General features: G+C 39.2%; 3 protein-coding genes across 3 annotated transcripts; all 3 read left to right on the top strand.

The window, feature by feature from the left end:
• Positions 1-1,030: 1,030 nt before the first annotated feature.
• On the top strand, positions 1,031-2,702 carry LOC132815968 (homeobox protein Hox-A7). Its single transcript, XM_060825352.1, has 2 exons — positions 1,031-1,439; positions 2,470-2,702. The coding sequence occupies exons 1-2, from the start codon at positions 1,046-1,048 to the stop codon at positions 2,700-2,702; spliced, it is 627 nt and encodes a 208-aa protein (XP_060681335.1). The 5' UTR covers positions 1,031-1,045.
• A 7,980-nt stretch (positions 2,703-10,682) lies between these two features.
• Positions 10,683-11,570, top strand: LOC132815967 (homeobox protein Hox-A6). The gene is made up of 2 exons (XM_060825351.1): positions 10,683-11,112; positions 11,311-11,570. The coding sequence occupies exons 1-2, from the start codon at positions 10,683-10,685 to the stop codon at positions 11,568-11,570; spliced, it is 690 nt and encodes a 229-aa protein (XP_060681334.1).
• A 1,971-nt stretch (positions 11,571-13,541) lies between these two features.
• On the top strand, positions 13,542-15,118 carry LOC132815966 (homeobox protein Hox-A5). Its single transcript, XM_060825350.1, has 2 exons — positions 13,542-14,174; positions 14,654-15,118. The coding sequence occupies exons 1-2, from the start codon at positions 13,595-13,597 to the stop codon at positions 14,902-14,904; spliced, it is 831 nt and encodes a 276-aa protein (XP_060681333.1). The 5' UTR covers positions 13,542-13,594; the 3' UTR covers positions 14,905-15,118.
• Positions 15,119-16,164: the final 1,046 nt, after the last annotated feature.

Genomic DNA, 16,164 nt, shown 5'->3' with positions numbered 1-16,164 from the left:
AAAAGTTGTAAAACAGAAGGCGGAAACGATACCCGGGGTAAATCCCCTGTGGGGTTCCAATCAGATTACCTAGCAACTCTAAAAGGTTTCCGCGGAATAGTTGTTTCACTGAGACCCGCCAGAGGAAATGTGGTCATCCCCAAAGTGAACTCGTGCATTTTAATAAATCAATAGATGACCATGCTTGAATGTTAAAACAAAAATCCGAGAGTTCGCATCAGAGGCTAGCATTACAGCCATCTTGCGCTTTGATCCTGCAGCATATATTTTGTACCTATAACTCTCACTATTTGCCTACAATTGATTTGTTTTATAATTTCGAGTTTAGATGTACATCCAATCTAAACTCAGCAAGTCTCCAGTGTCTCAGACACTATACAGTGCCTTGATGGCATCGTTAGACAGCAAACAACTACACAGGGTTGAGGAGGGGGGGGGGGGGGGGGGGGGGGGGGGGGAGCGGGGGATGTTGGGGGTAAAGAGTAAAGAGAGAAATGCAACTGCTCACTTATTTTCAATTCTTCCACGTAATCTTTTCTTTTAAACCAAATATTACAGAGTGCTCCTAAATGTTACACCAGTGCGACTATACTATTCATGATTTCTGCTTCTTGTAAAATGTAACCAAATCGTATGGGTCCCTTTGCACTTCCAGATTCATCACACATCTTATTCTCAACAATGTTGGAATCATACCTGCGTTCCCAAACATGTAAATGGCACAGTGGCTTGGGAAAGAAATTAACAAAAGACATTGACCTTTTAAGGTGACACAGTCTATCGATACTTCCAATATTAAAAAGACTGTGTGCGATTTTTGTACAATATCTTTTTGAAAATAGTCGAATACATGCTATTTACCACCTGTGATGTGGAATGCTATTGGGTGACGGGATCACATGGCCAGGTCACGTGAATAGAAATAAGTCGGGCCGAAGGAAAATGGGTGCTTGGTGTAAATCGGGGGTGTAATGCTACCATTTATCACGCTATCTCGTAAAACCGACACTGAAGAGTCCTGGCCAACAAATCACCAGACAAAATTATGAGTTCGTCGTATTATGTGAATGCTCTTTTTCCCAAATATACGGCGGGGACATCCGTTTTCCAGAACGCGAGTGGCTTTACAGAAGCAACTTCTTGCGCTTTTGCTACCAACTCACAAAGATCCAGCTATGGAGCGGGCGCCAGCGCCTTCCCAGCCCCGATGGCCGGCCTGTACAATGTTAACAGTGCAATCTATCACGGCCCTTCCATGTACAACACAGGTTATAACTTAAATTCCGATTCCTACAACCTGCGCTGCTCTGCCTTAGACCAGAACATTCCAGTTCTTTGCAGCGATCTGAGCAAACAGGGTTGCGAAAAATTGGATCAGACAAACGTGCACCCTCAAGCAGAGAGCAATTTCCGGATTTACCCCTGGATGAGGAATGCAGGTATGGGACATAGTGTAACATAGCGATGAGAAAACGTGCAAATGACCAGTTAAAATGAGCGCCACTACATCCTGAAGGTAGTTAAGAGTTTTAATGGTAGCTGAGGACCAGTTCCTCAAACGTATGTGGTATTGTAGGCAGATAGCAATCATAAAACTTTTATTGCACAATTAATCAGTACAATCCTCGTAAAAGCACTCGACTTCCGCTCCTTTAAAGTTAACAGCAACTCACATATTGCTTGTTTACCCACTTTTATCAACATCAAATGAGAGCTATGTTCTTTACTGATACACGGGGAAAAAAAACACCGTTTATTCTTGAGAGGATGGGGATTGATACATTGCAGGTCTAAAGTATGTTTACAGATTGGGCAAGGTCGTGGAACTGAAGCTTTTTCTCTCTTTGTTTTTCACTCCGTGAAAGATCTTTGGGTCCTTGTAAAACTTCCCCCGCCCCCTTTGTAGATATAAGTCCGTATTTGAAACGCATTACTTCGGTGCCATAACATACAAGCTCGAACCACCAGAGTGAAATTAGGCATTTCAATTGCTAGCATTAGAATCGAATAGATCTGGAACAAAACACACACATACGCACACATACACACACACGCACGCACATACAGCCTTACAATTTTAGTTACCTGTCATTCCTGTGTCTGAAATATTAATATTCCAACCCTATATACTGGGTGAAATTTTATTCCGTCAGCCGCTTTGATGTAAATAAACTATTAAGAACACAAGTGATTTGCACTGGAAACTTATTTTTCTTTTCAAAAACCGTTTTGCTAGAAGAAGGTTCCTCTCAGATCCCAAAAGTTCATTTGCATTTTAACTCAGACCCTTGGCATCTGAATAGTTGGTTCAATCACAGATATTTCAATGTAAGAGCAGAGATGACGAGGGGATGCTGAAAGCAACAGGAATAGGGTTGACCACACCGCGGGCATTGTGTATTTATGAAAGGTGGTTTTAAAAGTTGGGTTCATGGCTTGGTTGCTCTGTTTTTTACCTCTCCTTCCCAGGCCCGGACAGAAAAAGAGGGCGACAGACCTATACCCGTTACCAGACGCTGGAACTGGAGAAAGAATTTCACTTCAATCGCTATCTGACTCGCAGACGGCGGATCGAAATCGCCCACGCTCTGTGTCTGACTGAGAGGCAGATCAAAATCTGGTTCCAGAACAGGAGGATGAAATGGAAGAAAGAAACCAAAGCTGGGAGTTCTAGCACCACGACCGAGGACAAGCAGGAATGAGATTCCCACCAAAATCTTGAACTATGCGAAGAAAGTTGCTCTGTCGCCGCGAAACCATGACATTTGACTAGCTAACCACAATCGTGGACTATTTCACAAATGGTGTGCGCTAGCACTCATGATACTACCTACGTGTTTTAATAACCTCTTTCGAAATCATGTCTTTAAAATTAAAGTTCGCTGATTTAGGTTTTCATCTTTTTAAAAAAATAAATCAAAATCTTTATTGGCATTAGTAGAGAGCTAGGAATTGAGTCCAGAATCCATGTTTTCAGTAACAAAAGGAAAGTGGAACGACTGAGAACAAATGCTACAAGGGAGGCAGTCAAACTGAAATGCTTGATTTCTCAAGTTTTAATTGGGAATCTCTGTCCGCAATATTACAAGGAACGCGAAAGAAATTCGAAATCCTTCTTCTCTATTGTTAAAATGAAATAAATTGAATTTGAATTCTGAATCTCCCATAGTGCAATTATCGGGATAACATTAGCCGATAAAACTAAATGTGACCATTGCTCTAACCTATGTAATGCAAAACTCAAATGCCATTGCGTGTTTTAAAATATATCTCATGCACTGAACTACTTCTCAAACTTACTTTACTTCTGTTAACGTCTTCTTCACATGTTTTGAAATATTCTTGCACAGTATTCACAAAACAAAAATACCCGTGATAATGGATAGTCGACCCCAGCCCAATCAGAGACCAAGTTCTTGGGCCACTCTAACATACATAGCAAGAATTGCCAGAAGGCGAACAAGTCGAATAAAGTAGTTTATTTCTATTCAAATTTTCGTTCTTATTATTTTCTACATTACTTCTCAATTAATCTCTGAGTGTGCCACTGTACACCGAGATCTACCGTTCTATTAACAAAATGAAGATTTGTCTTTTCGCATAAGCAATGAAATGTAACTACCTAGACCACAATAGTGGGCATCTTGCACGTCTTTGGAAACTACCTAAATGTTCGAATTAAATATTCGTTTCTTGACAGAGAGTGTTGAAGTCTAGACTTTTCACACTTCTCTAAACAGTACCCATTATATGAGAACAAAAATGTGAATAATATTCTGATGTATGTTTTTTTTTAAATGAGGTGCATATATAGCCACTTTATAACACAACATAATGATAACTACCTAGATACCGGTTTACATTTGACGCGAATGGAATTGTTTCGTACTGTGCTTAAATACTATAATGTAAAAAAAAACAGTAAAACAAGTTATATATGAATGGGGGAAATTGCTATATTTCTCTCTGATTGATGGCATTAAAATATATATCTGCTAAAGATTTCAAACAACCATGTATCATTGAATGATGTAATTGTCTTTCTTTTAAGTTTGTTGTGTCAGTTGTCTTATACATGTGTACTGTCTAAATTATAAACATTTTTTAAAAAACTGTAACCAAATGTAATAATAGAAATTTCGAGCAGCATCGTCGACTAGATATATTGTGGTTCCATATTCAGTATGGTATCTGTCAATGGAAAGTTTGCTTTGTAATATGTGTACGTGTTGTTAAATAATAACCGATGTTAAAGGTTTAAGGTGCAATCTATTTAAAATGCATATATTCGTTCCAGTCTTGTATACTTTGAATGGAGTCTCTGTAGACAAACAAAAATGAGAAACATTAAACGGTGCTTGAATAAACAGACTGTCTTTCCTGGCCTGAGCAGATTACCACCAAATGAGTGGCCCCATGATTCGTTAACACACAGAAGTACTATCATTAACAGCAGCAATTAAAAATAAGTTATTTCAGAGTAACAAATACATATTTCTATATTGTAGTCCATTCATTGCCATCCAATCTGTTTTTCATAAAAGAACAAATGAATCCACATTTTTTTGTCCACGAAATGGGCACAGTTCAAACAGATTAAAACTGAATATGTCAAAGTCCTTTGAGCACATTGTGCTCTGTTAATTATCGTTGACAAGAATATTTTTTAAACAAGGCCGTATTTGCGAGCAATGCATTCGAATTAAGACGCAGGTTGGGACGACGATGGGCTCAAAGTTCTCATGAAGCAAGCTGGAGCCGACGCCTGATCGAGCTCATTTCCCTTTCAGTGAGTCTAAGAAAAATGGAAAAGATGAGAACACAGTGAGCGTAGTGTCTGGTTTCATAACGACCAAAAATTAAAATCCAAATTAAAAACAAAGAATCGAGTCGCTATTTCATCGCCGAGCTTTGAATGAATATTCGGACAGGCGCAGACTTTATTTGTAATGCATGCAGGGCGGCACTGTAACTTGTAGCTCGATCCCAAGATACAGGACCAGCTCATTGCCATTTTTTTAAATGCAACATATTCAAGAAACGAGTAAACCAGAAGAAATGTCGATAGAACAAATGTGATGATACGCAAACTAGAATTGATTCGTTACAATAGTCGCCTGAAAGCAGAAACTAGTGATTTCTGTGAAAAAAGAGCACGAATTGCAAACGGGTGTTATGGACATATTAATGTAGCTTCAGAAATTACAAAATTATTTTTAAACCGTGGAAAAAATCTTTCATAATTTCACAATTTTAACCTGACTCTTTGTTAAAAATGGCGTCTAAGACCTGCCTCCTAATAGTCATGGGGAAATGTCATAAATCCGTTGTTGTTTTATGAAAATTTACAACTTTGCAATAGAACTTTACGAGTTGTTCGGTTTCACCATTGGCCACTGAAAGTCATGTGGAGTGTAACCGTGAACATGAACTTTTTATAATTTCCCTTGCGACTATAGAACTGCATTCTTTTGCTAAGCGCGTGTTGGTTCGGATGTGAGAGCTTGCGGGCTTTCAGCATCGCATATTTTGTTCTTTTTTTCCCCCCTCCGAGCGCAGTGATTATTCGCCTATGGAGCCAAGCTTTCGGCACAGATCCTATGGCTGGCAGCTACGAATTCCTCCACGGAAGGTGGAGCATTGGATTAAAAAGCGCCGGCTCTGATCCGCACGGCAGTATCCTGCAGGTCGTCACCAAACGCCGCTGGCGGAATGCGGGAGCCAGGGGCCTGGGATGGAGCTGAACGGACAGCTGTCAAACTAGACATGGGCTCTGCAAACACTGACACTGGGGCTCAGCTAATACCACAGCCGGTCTGTGCAGAGTCCGGATTAGCCAGACCGAGGGGAGGAATCTGCAGCAAGGTAAGGCCCGTTCTCAGCTTTGCAGTTCTGCAAAACAAAAGTATTTTTTAACAGATCTTTCAAGCAAAGTTATTGTTAAAGCTAACCTTTAAAGATCTTTAATTTGCCAAAGTTGAAGAGTGTTGTGTAAAAGTGACGATGACCTTTGAATTGTGATAACTCGAAATGTAACGTTTGTTGGGCATTTATTGAGTGTAATTTGACCGTTTCAGGGACAGTTGTTCTGTATTTGTAATTTTTTTGGGAATCTATTTGTTTTGAAAAAAGTGTGAATAATGTTTTTTGACGTCGTACGTTCTGATTGTCTCTGACCAACAGCCGTTCTGTTCGTTCAAAATGTTTTGCGTAGGGAACAAATGGACAGAAGTAAACATGAACCTTGATTCAGTTTTTAAATGTCATGTAGGGGGAATCTGGGATGAGGCTCGTTATAATGGAATCTATTGCAGATTCATTGCGGTTGAAAAAACTATTTATTCAATTTCGAAATAAATAATCAGTTACGATAGCCGTTCTTCATTTAAATGGTTTATTTCTTTAGAATTACTGCTCTTGCTTCGCATGGTTTTCGATAAAGATGCGATATATTTTAGTATCCACTTTTGTTATTTTGTTCAAACATTTTCTGGTGGAGATCTAATCCACGTTTATCAGTGTTTATCTGTGAATCCTCGTCCCTAGTTATTTGTGGTTAATTTCAGTGTTGATGGCTACTGAAGAATGAGAAATGATCAAAGATATCCTATTTCGGGTGTGAGCATGCAAATTTGCTGTCTGTTGTTTTTCTTACTTAACGCGGAGGTTGTCCTACTGACACTGAGACACTTAGAACCGTCTGACTGAGAATGTGTGTGTTCGTGTGGATATTTATTAATGTTTGCTGTCCTCTTTTGGACTCGTTGCTGCCACCGTGTGTTTGGAGTGTGAGCAAACTTGTGGTGCTGCTGCATAGCGTCTGTCTTGGTCATGTGTTACTGATGAAATGGTTGGCTTGCATTCTTAAACTAACCGTTCAATGTGTTGCTTGGTGGACATGTCCAGTAATCACAAATTTGCTTTTATAGTACCACGCATTAGACTTGCCTGAATGGCTTTTCGAACGTTTTTGCATTAAATTATTTGTTTCGATTTAAAATGAGTGAAACTATGGGTTTTGCGCTCAGAAACAAGAGACATCACGCGGTCTATCACTAAGACTATATTAGGCCTTTGAGTGTAATGTTTGTACGTATGAAATGCGTCCCACCAATTACTTATTTCACCCGCATTGATCGTTAGTAAATGTTTCATAATTGTGCTAAAGTTCGAAGTTAAAATTTGCGTGTGTGTGGATAGAAATGGTCAAATACACTTTGATTGTTGATAAAGACTGAGAAATAGAGTTTACTTACTGAACACCTACGATGCCCCCTTAATTATTTGGTTAAAGTGTGATAAGAACCCACATTCGTGATGTTAGAGAATTTCTGAAGGATTTGTTTTCCTCGTGTAAGAAACATGAAATCGAATTAAACGAAGAATTTGAATGAATCACGGTTATACCATAACAAGAAACAGTGTCATCAGTGAATCGTGATTTTAATGAATAGGCCTGTTTTATGGTGATAAAGCACAGAGTTATTTTAATCTGTCAGAATGCAACTATTTATGTAAAATATGGCAAATAACATTCGATCATTTATACTCTCGAAGAGCCGCCGTTCTGGAAGGGATTACAGTTACATCAAAGTAATTGGAACATTTATACTGTTTCCTTGCAATAGTCATAGTTCAAATTGCGGCAACTTGTTAACGAGATGTGAGCGTAGCAGAAAAAAAGTAATGTAAGCGACGGTGGGTGGAAAACTTGAAGCACGGCCTCGCAATTTCAAAGGAGGCATGCTGTTTCCTTTTAGAGAATGGATTAAATGCGTGTTTAATTTTTGTTTTAGATACGTACATACACATACGTTTAAAAATATTACTTAGTCAACCTCACTCAGCCCAAACTAGGCCCCAATTCCACCTAATAAACCAAAAGACATTCCGTCTGTAGTTGCTAATTAGGCTGTATCAGTTCTGGTCGCTGCAAGACTGAGTAACACTTGGGAAGAAATTTTCTTCTTCTTAACGACATTCAAAATACGAATTTACACACTTGTGGACTTTGAAATACCTCATCTTTCTCGTTTTATTAAAAATTAAAAATGGCATTCTCTTACTTCAACTGTCCTAACATTGAACACATGGAGTTCCAGATCCCATCTGTTTAGAATCTATTATTTTATCTGATTCGGAAGGTTGGCTATCTGCGAGGAAATAGAAATACGTCAACGGAAAGAATAAATCGCAACGTCAGTATTTTAGCCTTTTTCACAGGAAAATTAATTGGTGCTTTATTTTTTGAAACTGCCATGTTATTTTTAAAAGTATGAATTGCAAAATATAGAATTAAAGTCTAGGTTAGTGGTGAAAAAAAGTTCAGTTGTGCGGCATTGTTTTTTCCCCCAGAAGATGCATACAGATCAACTTATTATTTGATATATTCCATGTGCTCTTTAGTAGCAAGTTTCCCCACTCTGTGTGTTGTTGGTCTCATTATATTGCCTTATTTTCTCTAGTTTCCCTAGCACACGGTGCAGCAGCAGTGGCTATTAGCCGTTCAACCTAATTGGAAAATAATAGCCGTGGTTTACGCATTGCTCTTTTGTTCAGCTTTCCACATCACCTTTTTCTGTTCTGTATTTCGGTCATTTCACAGCACAACTTGTGTTGAAGATTCTTCATGTTAAAGGATGCAGCAATTGTGGGGGCTTATTAATCAAAAGTGGAAAGCCAAAAATAAAACACAAAGCAAATCATAAGCAGAAAAGATTCAACGTTGACGAGAACTGTTCGAATTTATTAAAATTCATTTTACAATTGGAAGTAAATGCATAAATATTGTACATGATTAGAGGCTTTAGGGCAGAAACTGGGGAAAGCGGCAAGCGTCGGCCTTTCATTAAGAGGGGTCGAACTGGCTTGATTTTGCACATTTTCCTCCATAATTGCTCTGTATTTATACTCACACTTCGAACAGATATAGCTTTTGATTTCAGCCAGCTCTCGGTTGTTTTTTTAACATATAACCAGCCTATAATTAAGAAAGAGAAACAGGTATAAGCTTTCAGGACTGAAAATGAACCTACTCGTGGTATTTTAATTACTTGCAATCACTGATGGGATATCCGTCCCAAAGAAACCTTTTTAGCTGTCGAAAATACAAAATCCTCCGACTACTAACAACCGCATTCACCAATTCTCCTTAATTTGCAATGATTGCCCTCTAATTGCCATGTTTCGAATTCGGCTATAGGTGCAGTAAAAGTGTTTACTCGAGGGCTGAAATATCTTTCTTGCTTAAAATATATAAACATCCTCTTCATATATTGTTTACTGTACCGCAGATATTTCAGTAAGAGATGTGACCATTGTTGACGGAAAGGAAACCTAACGAGATAATGAGATCTTTAGCAAGGAGCCCTTGGCTTCCGTCCTTTTACTGCGATCTGATGCCGCGCTCAGGGCGCAGCAAATGCTCTGTTATTGGAAAACACAAATGTCCCCATTGAGATGCTCAAAAATGCCTAATTATTCGAAAGGAAACATTCCACTCTTTTATGGTCGATAAAACCTTAACAGTGTGCAATTATGGAAAATCGAAGTTGGGATTTGGGGAGTATTAGTGAATTTCAATCGTATGCAATTAAAGCAACAATCTAATGGTAGAGAACCCTATATAGGGTTATCAAATATCAAATCGAGCTTCTGTGTGTTTGTAGATCGCTTGGCCGTTAAAACAAACCCGGCGAATTTTGGTTAAATACATGTTTCCCTGGAAGTACTGTGGTGTTTGTAAACTAAATGCACATGTATATGCATGCATGCATGCTTTAATGAAGAACGCTGGTGCAATAACAATTACTCCCACGCACAATTACTGTGAAATCTTTTAAAGCTGAGAAACTGCGTTGCGTTCTACTGTTGGGATTTTCTTTATAAGAATATCAAAATTAAATCTATAAATCATGTCCCTGTATATATACTCTTACCATCAGGCTGTGTCTATTTATTACTGGTATGAATTTACTGGAGGCACAATTCAGGGACACTTGATGTTGTGAGTCCAGTACTTGTAGACGCTGTTGTTCTTTGTTTAAAATGGGCAGAGAAAAATATTATGGAGGTCTGAGGTCTGATGTTTCTCAACTAGAATACACAAGCTAGCAAAAGGAATGTTGTGCTTGCAACATAACAAATCAAAATGGAAAAATATGTAAATAGAAAACCTAAATTCTTACAGCTATTATTTACCCATCTAAAGTACTATGTGCCTCTACCTGGAAGAGAAATCCACAGAACTAGTGATTTGTTGATTTATTTCTTCCTTCTCGATCATCTATCTCCTAATTATTGTTGATCTATCAATTGTGAGAATACGCAATGCACAGTCATAAGTCCATGTATGAATGTATCTAAAATATGTATGCATAGCTATATCCTGTAAACTGATAGTGCTCTCATTTGGTCACTAATATTCCATTAAAATCACCTCTGTTATAGTTCAGAGCAGATTTGGTTGTTTGTAACTTTGCTAGCTCAGTCGCCGGATCTCCAGGGAATTTTTTGAACCAGAGTCGTTTTCTATTGGCCAGAGACTGATCAGCTGGTTATATTTGCTGCTGTCGCTTTGGCGCTCGGCCATCCTGAAACAAACCACCTCGATGACTACTAATAGCTAAACCACATTGTGTACTAATACATAACAAATCATATTACTACAGAGTGTGGAGCAAATGAGTTCGTATTTTGTGAACCCTACTTTCCCTGTTTCACTGCCCAGTGGCCAGGACTCCTTCCTCGGACAGATCCCACTCTATACAACGGGGTATGATGCTCTAAGGCACTTTCCAGCTTCCTATGGGGCAGCGACGCTCCAGGATAAGAGTTACTCGTCACCTTGTTATTACCAACAATCCAACTCAGTAATAGCTTGCAATCGGGCATCGTATGAGTATGGAGCTTCTTGTTTCTATCCTGAAAAGGATCTAACCAGTGTTTCGCCATCCGGGAGTGGGAAGCATAGAGCTCAGGATGATTTCTTTTCCTCAGACCAACAGTACAAAACAGATTGTGCACAAAACAAAATTTTAAATGAGGAAGGAAACGACCGGAAGTACAGTACTCCAATTTACCCTTGGATGCAACGAATGAATTCAAGTTCTAGTGAGTATTAATAGTGGAAAATTACAAGTTAAAACTTGACACTTGGAACCAACTTTACGTAAAGAGTGCATGTATATGTTAATTGTTACGTTAAATGCCGCACACTTTCTAGAATCGGAAGATTAAGCAATAGCATGGCATTGGTAATGTTAGTTGTTTGTTTCAATTTCTTTCATTTTTTTTGCTCCCATCATGCAGGTTCTGTCTTTGGGCCTCATGGGCGTCGAGGACGACAAACCTATACCCGATACCAAACTCTTGAGCTGGAGAAAGAATTTCACTTTAACAGATATTTAACCAGACGCCGCCGGATAGAGATTGCCAACGCACTCTGCCTCACAGAACGTCAGATCAAGATCTGGTTTCAGAATAGGAGAATGAAGTGGAAAAAGGAAAACAAACTTCTAAACACAACAGAATCCAACAGCGAAGACGCAGAGGATAAAACAGGGGAGTAAGAGCGCGCAACCACAAGAAGTTAGTCTGGGCCTTTCTGTTTGGTAGTGAGTTCTTATTTGCTCATTCTGCTAAACAGTACAGAAAAAAAATCGTATTTCAGTTTGTTTTCGTTGCCCCTCTCTCTTTGAGCTTGTGTTAATGTATAAGTGGTAGAGGAAGTGTCGAAAACACTCTGCATTCCACAGCACACTATAATTATACGGCATTTAGGATTAATTGTTTTATAAGTGCGAAGTATAAGTGTTTCTGCTTCTCTAGTCGTTACTATGTGATGATTTACTCCTCAAGTTGTATTCTAATTGTTTCAATGGATAGGTTTAAATATAATTTGACACCCTTCAAATGATGAACGTAGTGGATATGCCCATTTGCAAATGATAAATATGGTATTGTATATGTCAATAGTTTACTGCAAGGTTTCTTCCTGCTTTTGGTTTTGTCTAATGAAGAGGACGCAGTGTTCAGTTAGCTTGTGCCATGTTTTCTCTACCAAGAGAAGCAAATATATTTGCTTGTGACTTGACAGCCATTAGGATAAACAAATTCAGCCTGGCGACGCTATTGCTTAAATTGAAATTTTGCGAATTAAAATTTCTTAAATCTATATTAAATATATACAGTAATATATATATAAATAAACTATCCGATTTCTAAAAGGTTAGCCTTCAATTATAGCTGCCGAAAAGTTTTTGTATGAAATAAGCTGTGAAAGGAAACTTAGCACTGTGAAATTGATCGGTAGATGTCCTTGTTTCAGAGAGAAAAAGATAGAATACGTGGTAGGAATGACTATTTAGTTTCTAAGGCCATTAAATACGGCAATTTTCACTGAATGCAGAATTAAAGACGTAGCTGAATCCGCGGGTAAATCATGAAATATTCTTCATGTTTATTACAGCGAAGCTAGAACCAGCATCGGACACAGAGCTCTTGTTTTGATTAGGTGGATTACTATTTGTTAAGTGGACCCTCTTTTGTTGGATCTTGCATAGCATTTCATCGTATCGAACCAACACTAAACTGTGTGCAAAGAAATTGCTTCCACGTAAATTTAGGCACAAGATCATGTTTATTTTCCAATTAAAATGGAATTCTGGTTTAACATGTACCGTGTACTAAAGTAAACTGGAACGATTTAAACTCATTTCCAATATACGTGACCTGATTTTTAAGAACGCAAAGGTTGGTTTGATAGTTTAGGTTCGCGATGGCTTCAAATTTTCGCCGAAACGCGAATAAATGCTCAATACTATGAATTACACGGACTAAAGAGAAATTTGAGAAGAGTAGCAGATGAAAGAATTGGCGTTTTGATGTTGTGCGATGCCGTTTTTCCATGAGCAAACCTGCGATGACATCCAAGACGTATAAAGACAGTAAGCGCATAATAACTACAATTAAATCTGTTTTTCTAAAAAAAATCAAATCAAATCAGTGACAAGACACCCTCAAGTCCTATTTGTAACACTGTCAGCGGCAGCATATTTTTAAACATCTCAGCCTAGGGATTGAACAAATGCAACATTGTCTGGCGTGAATGTTTTCCTTATGAAAGATGCCCCTCCACATTATTTTATGTGATTTATTCTACGAAATGTAACGGTTACGTTTGAAATGTGTGGGTAGCCTTAATTCGACCCAAGGCCGATTGCCCAGTTTATCAGAACCACAGGATTCATGGCCTCAGTCTCCAGAGGGTGGCGCGCAAGGACAACCCAAAGCTACTGCGGGGAGCCGGCGGCGCGCCCTGGTGCGCGTGCCCCACGCTCTTCCTTCCACGCAACCTTCCAGTTTGGAGCCACAGTGCACGGATTTACCTCTAGAGGTCATCAGCGAGAATTTACGACTGGACAACAAAAGCACGTGATTCCAAGTCGTACCCCATATTTGGGCGCCTACGTAGGAGGGAACGAAGTACATGTCCCAGTCATTTCCATAATTCATCATAAATTGTGCAGGGTGCTAGACGCACAAGCGACCAAGAGCCACAAATCAAGTAAAAATAAATAAATAAAAAAATCAAATGAGCTCTTACTTTGTAAACTCATTCTGCGGTCGCTATCCAAATGGCCCGGACTACCAGTTACATAATTATGGAGATCATAGCTCGGTGAGCGAGCAATACAGGGATTCTGCAACGATGCATTCCAGCAGGTACGGCTACGGCTACAATGGGATGGATCTCAGCATTAGTCGTCCAGCATCTAACCACTTTAATGCCAGTGAAAGGTCTCGAAGCTACTCTACAGCAGCAACAACAGCAGCAGCAGGACCAGAAGCAGGAGCAGACACCAGGTACAACCAACCTGCCACATCCACTCAGTCTCCTTCACCTGACCCTCTACCCTGTTCCGCCGTGGTCAGTCCGCCTGCTAGCGACAACCACCACGGAATCAAAAACTCCATAGCAAGCCCAACTACCTCCTCAAATTCCAGCAGCAGCAGCAGCAGTCTCATCAGTAGAGATGGGGTTGGCACATCGCCTGGTACTGAAGATGACACCCCGGCAAGCAGCGACCCTCCAAGTTCACAGAACGGGCAAAGCACAGCACAACAACAGCCTCAGATTTACCCCTGGATGCGAAAACTGCACATAAGTCACGGTAAAATCCCTCCTCTCTTATCTTTTCATTAGTGGAGTCCTGAATTACTCTGAATGCTGAAAATCAAATTGCTAACTGTGCACGCTAATGTTTCTGAATAGCTCTGGAAGGGTCATCGTATTAAAGTTGCTAATGTATTTGGAACTATTTGGGTGGTGGGATATTTATTAGTAAGGTGTCTAGTTTTGTACCAGTAATGTAAATGTAAATAGGAATTGCTGGATAGAAAAAGGTGTGGTTTATGATGGGACAGCTTTGTCCAAGAGGGCACTTTCACATTTAGTTATAGTTAAGTTTCTAAAGTAATTTTGGTATTAAGATACAGCAAGAGCGTAAGGGTTAGCGTAGACATGCCTGGGCTAGATTTCGGACTTCTGCCTTCTTTATGTGTTTTGTAATGTATTTCATATTCGACAATGTACTGTTAGCACTAAACAAAGGATTCATTTTTTTTTGTGTGTGTTGTGTGTGGGTTACAGACAGTATGGGAGGACCAGAAGGTAAAAGAGCCAGGACGGCTTACACCCGATATCAGACCCTGGAGCTGGAGAAAGAATTTCATTTCAATAGATACCTGACCCGGAGACGACGGATAGAAATTGCACATGCTCTTTGCCTCACAGAGAGACAGATTAAGATCTGGTTTCAAAACAGAAGGATGAAATGGAAAAAAGATAACAAGTTAAAAAGCATGAGCATGGCCGCTGCAGGAGGCGGATATCGTCCATGATCAATAGAAGTACTGGGCAGTAGCTGACCAATTAGCATAATGTCAATACAGTACTGACTTCCAAAACTCCTCTCCCGTGTTACTTCTATGAAGAAAACCATTCCCATGTTGCCCTGCCCCAATCTTTGAATCGTTAGTCTGTTTTCTGGTCGTACTGTTGCCTGTACAAGTAATCTGCTTACAGTATATTGTCTAGGAGTAACAACAATGTTGTAGGAGTAGGGTAGCCTTGTGAATTATAGTTGTTTAACTTATTTATATTAATACAAGCGGTGTTACTTGAAGTAACTGTATAAAATCGTCCAGTTAAAATGTAACAATGTGTTGCACTCTGCAAAGAAAAGTGTATGTAAGTGTTAGTGTTGCTAAATGTCAAAATAGCTCCAAGCTTGCAATATGTATTTAATTTCAGATTATTGTCCTCTGTAATTGATATCGTAGTGTTAAATCACTGAGATGCTACCTATTCTGTGTTATTAGTGAGCAGTGAATTTTGTGAAGGATATTGCGACTCTGAACTGTATGTCTATGCTGTGCCTTTGTATGACTTTGCACGAACTCCAATAAGTGGCTCTTAGCGCAGCGTCAGTGTATGTTTTTGTGACAAAGGATAAATATAAAGCCTAAAAGACTGGCAGTTTAAGAAATTCGTGATGAGCTTTTGTATTTGTTTTTAAAACTGACTGGAAGTTAAAATAAAGTTTCTATAGTAACTTTCCTGCACTTTGGCCTCCCAGATAAGTTTTTCTGCTGCGTCTGCTGACCTGTGATGTAAATTGTTTCGAATACTTCCGTGTATTACAGTTTCAGTTCAATACTCTCACTAAAACCAGTGAGTTTCCCCTAATCTGTTTAACTTTGCACAAGTCCTCCAGAGGGAAAACCGTGCAGCTTGGGCTTACAACAGGCAATCAAGTTGCGAAAACTTATAAAGTCGGGCAATCAACAAGCAGATTTTCTAAATCTTTGGTTATTGCAAATTTCAGAGTTTTGCAAGAAATGGCCAATACAGTACCTAAACGTCGTGCTATATTGTAATTTGGCATTTTTTACGCAGTTCAAATTAAACAGGTTCGCCTCTTGCAGTATTGTTTCATGCGCCTTGTCTTTTGCGCACTTCAGCACCGTTTGTTGAACCACACATTTCCCGCTAACACCCAATTTCTTTGTTGTTGTTGTTGTTGCTAATCTTGCATTTACACACACCATCTTTGTAGACATGACTTTTCGGAAACTCTATAGTTTTGGTCTGAGGAAAAA

Source organism: Hemiscyllium ocellatum, chromosome 5 (assembly GCF_020745735.1).
Source record: "Hemiscyllium ocellatum isolate sHemOce1 chromosome 5, sHemOce1.pat.X.cur, whole genome shotgun sequence".
NCBI lineage: Eukaryota > Metazoa > Chordata > Chondrichthyes > Orectolobiformes > Hemiscylliidae > Hemiscyllium > Hemiscyllium ocellatum.
Note: the sequence above shows the minus strand (reverse complement) of the source record. Positions and strands in the feature narration are given on the sequence as shown.